This window comes from Gadus macrocephalus, chromosome 13 (genome assembly GCF_031168955.1).
Source record: "Gadus macrocephalus chromosome 13, ASM3116895v1".
NCBI classification, from domain to species: domain Eukaryota; kingdom Metazoa; phylum Chordata; class Actinopteri; order Gadiformes; family Gadidae; genus Gadus; species Gadus macrocephalus.
Window position 1 is genome coordinate 10,086,480 of NC_082394.1, and position 7,432 is coordinate 10,093,911.

At 44.3% G+C, this 7,432-nt stretch overlaps 1 protein-coding gene across 1 annotated transcript; it reads right to left on the bottom strand.

The window, feature by feature from the left end:
* Positions 1-754: 754 nt before the first annotated feature.
* Positions 755-5,285, bottom strand: rplp0 (ribosomal protein, large, P0). The gene is made up of 8 exons (XM_060070200.1): positions 5,173-5,285; positions 4,767-4,875; positions 4,280-4,455; positions 2,322-2,409; positions 2,038-2,184; positions 1,766-1,951; positions 1,314-1,454; positions 755-980 (listed from the first exon to the last, which is right to left on the bottom strand). Exons 2-8 carry the CDS (start codon positions 4,818-4,820, stop codon positions 816-818), a joined length of 957 nt encoding a protein of 318 aa, XP_059926183.1. The 5' UTR covers positions 4,821-4,875; positions 5,173-5,285; the 3' UTR covers positions 755-815.
* Positions 5,286-7,432: the final 2,147 nt, after the last annotated feature.

A 7,432-nucleotide genomic window follows, 5' to 3' on the forward strand; every position in this document is an offset into this window, starting at 1 on the left:
TCTAAGTAGTAAATGAAGTTTGTGGCATAACGCTGTTCTACAGGTGACCGGATGTCAACACTTAATATTAATACAATACTGACACGCGTAATTTCCTAATGCGGAAGCAATACTTAGCATTTACCCATTTGGTAGCATATTGGCTACACATCCTTAACTTCCATCCATCTTCAGTACCCAAACCATGTGGCAGAAAGCATGAAATCCAAGTTTACATGTGGGCCAGGTCACCCCACAACTGCAATTACTGAAACTCAAGGGTTTAGTCCAGGGGTCTCTACTTACCTGGGGGACGCTGGAGGTAGAGTCTGGGTCACATCAACTTTTCCAAAAAAAAAAAAGTGCACAACCGACCCAATCCAAGTTAATGATCTGGCTATAATTAAATCACATTGGCTATGTAATCGTTGACAACAGCGGACATTTCATAGCGTCCTTTGGCTTCTGTCGGGATTCAGGACACGCAACTCAAAATTGGGACTGTCCTGGCAAAACCGGGACATCGGTCGCAAGCCACTCAGCAAAATTGTGCGTTTGTCAACACACGGGCCGCACAAACACTAAACTTTGATGCAAAGTAGGGGGCCACAAAATATCATCCCGTGGGCCTCAATTGGCCCCCAGGCCGCGAGTTTGAGACTCCTGGTTTAGTACTATTCGACTACCAACATCCTGAGTTTACCAATTATGAGGTGGCGTAAATTCGTTTTTCCCCATAGTGAAAGTCTAAGAAAGAATGAGCAACTAATGCAGCAACATTTGACAATGTTTTATTCATCAGGGTGGTGATTGATACATCCGATCGCTGGAGTCGTTTAGTCGAACAGACCGAAGCCCATGTCATCATCAGATTCCTCAGACTCGTCCTTCGCGGCCTCCTTGGCAGGGGCAGCCGCAGCAGCTGGTGCTGCAGCAGCGGCCACAGCAGCAGGTGCTGCCACTGCAGCGAAGGCGGTTGGATCAGCCAGGTAGGCCTTGACCTTGGAAAACAACATACGCAAAGTCAACCACCATTCAAAGTTACAAACTTAGATATTAAAATGTTCACTTTGGAGCGCATCTGCTCATCAGGGTCATGATATCACAACTTATCTAACCGTTTTCTGTCTGCAGGGAGAAAGACAGAAAAGTGCTTCACACGCTTTACAGTAACCTAACCTGTAACAGGTGAGCTTAACTTTCCTGGAACCAAACTTGCAACAGGTGACATGCACCCTTTTACTGTTTGCCGGGGATCGACAAATGAGCCACCACTCAGGCGTCACTGAAAGATGACCTTAACGGCAATGTTATTATGTAGTATGCTCCAATACCTTCTCTGCCAGGGGGAAGGAGATGTCAGTCTCCACAGCAACTGCAAGGACCCTCTTGTAGCCATTGATGATAGAGTGGGGGATGGAGGCCAGAGTTGGGTAGCCGATCTCCAGACACACGCTAGCAATGTTCCTCACGCCCTGAGAAGAAAAACATTTGTAAAAATCACATTGCAGCTTTAAGTGCAGGTTGGGGCGCAATACCTTTCCTATAAAAGACAAGCTACACAACCTAAAGTTTTATTGTTTGACACCAACACCCCTGCTTATCTTGGGATGCAGACCAGCAGGAATAGAAGGCAACCAGTTGTTTTGTGCAGGGGGAACGACAGAACAGCACTACACAAGCTGTACTGTAACTTATCCTGCATCCAGTAATAACCATGTCGTTTCATTACTTTATTTGCACAATGGCTAAAGACAGGACTAGGTAGGCTGAACTGAAGTCTTACCTCCAAGAAGCGGGCGTGCAGGGCTGCCTCTGTGATGTCAAGCACCTCAGGGCTGTAAACACTGCCATTGTCATACACCTGCTGGATGATCAGACCGTACGAGAAGGGCGAGATGTTCAGCATGTTGAGGAGCGTGGCCTCACTGGCACCAACCTTGTCACCGGTCTTGATCAAGCCAACGTCACTCTAGGAATGAGAAAATATGAAAATGTTAAAATTGCAGAACACAATAGCATATCTCAGGAATACATTATAATCACTCAATAACTCACCAAGATTTCAATGGTACCCCTGGAGATCTTTGTGGTGATACCCAAAGCCTGGAAGAAAGACGTCTTCTCTGGGCCCAGACCAGTATTCTGGGCTGGCACAATCACCTCACATGGGGCAATGGCTCCGGCACGGGCAGCTGCAGGCACCTGTTTTAATGATAAAAGTGTGTCAAAACATAACAGTGTACTTGACATACATGGTCGTTTTTCCAGATGAAAGCTTTTACGAAGGCATAACTTGGACTAATATTCTTTTCACATTGGAGAAAGTTGGCATGCCTCACCTTGTTGCACAGCAGCAGGTCCCTGACCTCGACCAGATCTTCCTTTGTGAAGACAAATCCTACGTTTCCCTTGATGTGGGGCAGGAGCCTTAAGATAAATAAAGCCATTAGCTACTTGGAAGTCTTAGTGAAGACTGAACTGGTTGCACATACAGGTCCTTCTCAAAAAATTAGCATATTGTGATAAAGTTCATTCTTTTCCATAATGTAATGATAAAAATTAAACTTTCATATATTTTAGATTCATTGCACACCAACTGAAATATTTCAGGTCTTTTATTGTTTTAATACTGATGATTTTGGCATACAGCTCATGAAAACCCAAAATTCCTATCTCAAAAAATTGGCATATTTCATCCGACCAATAAAAGAAAAGTGTTTTTAATACAAAAAAAGTCAACCTTCAAATAATTATGTTCAGTTATGCACTCAATACTTGGTCGGGAATCCTTTTGCAGAAATGACTGCTTCAATGCGGCGTGGCATGGAGGCAATCAGCCTGTGGCACTGCTGAGGTCTTATGGAGGCCCAGGATGCTTCGATAGCGGCCTTAAGCTCATCCAGAGTGTTGGGTCTTGCGTCTCTCAACTTTCTCTTCACAATATCCCACAGATTCTCTATGGGGTTCAGGTCAGGAGAGTTGGCAGGCCAATTGAGCACAGTAATACCATGGTCAGTAAACCATTTACCAGTGGTTTTGGCACTGTGAGCAGGTGCCAGGTCGTGCTGAAAAATGAAATCTTCATCTCCATAAAGCTTTTCAGCAGATGGAAGCATGAAGTGCTCCAAAATCTCCTGGTAGCTAGCTGCATTGACCCTGCCCTTGATAAAACACAGTGGACCAACACCAGCAGCTGACATGGCACCCCAGACCATCACTGACTGTGGGTACTTGACACTGGACTTCAGGCATTTCCTTCTCCCCAGTCTTCCTCCAGACTCTGGCACTTTGATTTCCGAATGACATGCAAAATTTGCTTTCATCCGAAAAAAGTACTTTGGACCACTGAGCAACAGTCCAGTGCTGCTTCTCTGTAGCCCAGGTCAGGCGCTTCTGCCGCTGTTTCTGGTTCAAAAGTGGCTTGACCTGGGGAATGCGGCACCTGTAGCCCATTTCCTGCACACGCCTGTGCACGGTGGCTCTGGATGTTTCTACTCCAGACTCAGTCCACTGCTTCCGCAGGTCCCCCAAGGTCTGGAATCGGCCCTTCTCCACAATCTTCCTCAGGGTCCGGTCACCTCTTCTCGTCGTGCAGCGTTTTCTGCCACACTTTTTCTTTCCCACAGACTTCCCACTGAGGTGCCTTGATTGGGCACTCTGGGAACAGCCTATTCGTTCAGACATTTCTTTCTATGTCTTACCCTCTTGCTTGAGGGTGTCAATGATGGCCTTCTGGACAGCAGTCAGGTCGGCAGTCTTACCCATGATTGCGGTTTTGAGTAATGAACCAGGCTGGGAGTTTTTAAAAGCCTCAGGAATCTTTTGCAGGTGTTTAGAGTTAATTCGTTGATTCAGATGATTAGGTTAATAGCTCGTTTAGAGAACCTTTTCATGATATGCTAATTTTTTGAGATAGGAATTTTGGGTTTTCATGAGCTGTATGCCAAAATCATCAGTATTAAAACAATAAAAGACCTGAAATATTTCAGTTGGTGTGCAATGAATCTAAAATATATGAAAGTTTAATTTTTATCATTACATTATGGAAAAGAATGAACTTTATCACAATATGCTAATTTTTTGAGAAGGACCTGTACATGAATAGCCAAGATACTGTTTGAAACCAAGCGTCCCTGCTCATCAGGGGATGTAGACAAGCAAGAATAGATGGTAACAATTTGCTTTATGCAGGGGGAACGACAGCACAACACTACACAAGCTGCTCTGTAACTTATCCTGCTAAATTCAGTCATGTTTAGAGGATAAACAAAGTGTCCATAACTGACTTCCAACTCACTTCTCCAGGGCTGGGTTGTTTTCCAGATGTCCACGGATGGCTTTGCGCATCATGGTGTTTTTACCCATGAGCACGACAGCCTTTCCGCGCAGAGACAGACGGATGGTCTGCATTTGCTTGGAGCCAACGTTGTCGGCGCCGACGATGAAACATTTTGGGTAGTCATCCAAAAGTTGCTGCAGAAAAAATAAGTAAACAATAAGCTTAAGGGACAACAATTGGAGGTACACGCATACATGCAAGTAACCTGTGACTACGCAATAGACGGCGACACTTCTAAATTCAAGTCTGAAAAAGCGTCAACCTCAAGCGACTAACGTTAGGGTCTTGGTGGCTACGCGTCAAGGGACTAGCAATTAACATCACATTTAAATTGCGATTCAATCAACAATACTGCATCTATACATGACCAACGTTCATTTTTGAGTAACCACGAAACACGCCAACATCCTCTTATACGCATTAGCTGCTTTATAGATGTACTTACGATGATTTTGACGAAGTAGCCAGACTTCCATGCGGCCCTGTCTTCCCTGGGCATCTTTGCAGTGCTTCCAAGGATCGCTTAACAGCTGGTTTAAAGACGAGGGTGATATCTGCAACGGAATGACACATATCAGGTTATACATGACATCCCAGTCGATTAAGATTGGCGTGGGAACAAGCACCCAAAACGTGTAGGCCACGAGCACATGTTTATAGCTTCTATGCTAGGCTAGTTAGCGCACAACTATGAAGTCGAGGCCTGATTAGAAAATAATGGAAAGTCTAGCGCCTAGGCAGACAAAACGGACGCCTCAACACCCTAACATTAGATTATAACAAGTACAAGTGGGAGATTTTTATAATGTTGCCACAAGAGTGAATCGTGATGTGACGGTAATAGTCGTTACCTCGCGATAGGGTCGCGTGAAGAGAGAGAACAAAAACGGAAGCGCAAGGAATATAAGGACCTGACATAACCAATCACGATGCAGTAGTGGGCGTCCTTACGCAGTCCATTGGAAGGATAATCAGTCAATCACTCACAGTGGCCTTTATTTTTTTTTAATTCCGAACAAGATTATTCTTTATTCATATTATTTACAGTATGCCGTTATGCGTCCAGATCCCTGATTGCTTCAACTTGCGAGATTCATATATTGCAGACACATATTGCTCTGAATCGGAGACAGTTGTGCACTGGAGACGGGACAAGAAAAGACCCCCCAATGCCATGACTTCATGGTCAGCATGCAAATAAGTGATTATACATTTAATTTCATTAAATCATCATATGTTGAATTTAATTGTATGTATATATATATATATATATATATATATATATATATATATATATATATATATATATATATATATCCAGACTACCCCACTCCAGTCCATTTGGTGGCGGTAATGCACGACCGAGGTGTTCGACAACCGCCCAGCGGCGCCCACAAACAACCAGAAGGTATGGCAAGCCGAATTGTCATTTATTAACTCAGTTTGACTATCCGGAATTTACATTGCAGATATCTGCAATTCGGTTTCGCCTAGTCAAAACTAACATTTCGGATATCCGCAACTACATTCCTCCTATCCGCATAATATGGAGATACAGCTAGTGATGCCGAGATGATGCCTCATGAAACGTCAAAGTCTCGCAGCCAGATGAACCATCAAAGTGGTTCGACCCCGAAGCTTCAAATGAGTACGCTAGGGACACCTAGTGGTGAATGAAATTATGATGAAAGAAAGAGTTTCCTGTGATGATTTGATGTTTGCTTCGTCAAACAAACGTCATCAAAACATTTGAGAATTAAAGTCATTTCAGTGATACGTGTGAGGGTGCCGTTCATAAATATCTCCCGAGCTCATGGTAGAAAACAAATCATTTGACAAAGATTTTAAGTCATCCCGGGCTAAATAGAATAATAATCTACTAATAATTGTAATAATAGAACTGCATGATGACTGAGTGAGTGATTAATTACATAGCCATTAAAGTGATCTTGGAACTGGGTAGTGTCTTCTTTTTGCAAAAATGTGCCCATGTGAACCCATATCGCGGAACAGCCTGAGATGAAGCCTCGAACGTCACACGCTACGTCATTCCGCCTATGTGAATCCTACTCGATACGGAGCTTTGCTGGGGGGAGGAGTTGAGGTACTCGACACACGCCCCGATGCCTCGACGCAAAGCATAACATCACTAGATACAGCAGGTCGCGGTAAACCTTTTTGTATGAAACAGGTCCGACTTGCAATCAGAAGAAACTAATGGATTTAAAATATATTTAAAGAGAACCAACACATCAACTAATGAATTATGACAAGGATCAAGAACACGATCAAGAAGTGATTATTAGTTACCAACGCGTGCGTTGACAAGTGCAATGTTTGGACTCTGACTCAGGCTTGATGGCCAACCTTCTCCACCATCTACCTGCCGATGTATTGCTCCACGTGTTCACATATCTCCCAGCAGCCGACAAGTTCAACGTCCGTGTGTGCTGCAAGTATTTCGACCAACTCGTGAGCCATCGCTCTCTATGGGAAGACTATACCGCGTGTTTCAGTTTCAAAAACGGGCGATACAATCCTCAGTTTTGGACAAGTCTTGCTCGCAGAGGTCTCAAACGTGCCGTGGTGCTGGGTGGGCTCAAGGAGAAGCACTGGATACAGCTGGCATCAACGCTCCCATCTCTCTCCACACTGGTAGTGGACAATGGGATTCAAGAATGCGCACGACATCTAAACAAGTTTCCAAAACTTAGGAGTTTGGCTTTAAGGGATAACAACACGCGTAATGCGTTTACTGTGATAAAATGTTTGACAGTGGTGGACCCCGAACTGATGACCTGCATCAGTCTGTGTAATGTGGATTTCATTTCTCCTGAACATTTCCTTGCGTTTCTCTCACAATTCACGAATCTGACCTCGCTTGAATATCACTCAGCTGGTGACATACGAAACCAAGTGCAGATGTTTCACTGTATTATTTCCGGTTTGCCAAAGCTGAAGCACTTCTCTTGGGCAATGAATAACTATTCCAAATATGTCAGTGTTCCGGAGAAGGGTTTGGGAGAACCTGCCGACTGCTTCTCCAACCAGACGCTGACCAGCTTGGAGCTGGTTGTGTACGACGACTCGTGTCTGTCCAACGACACGATG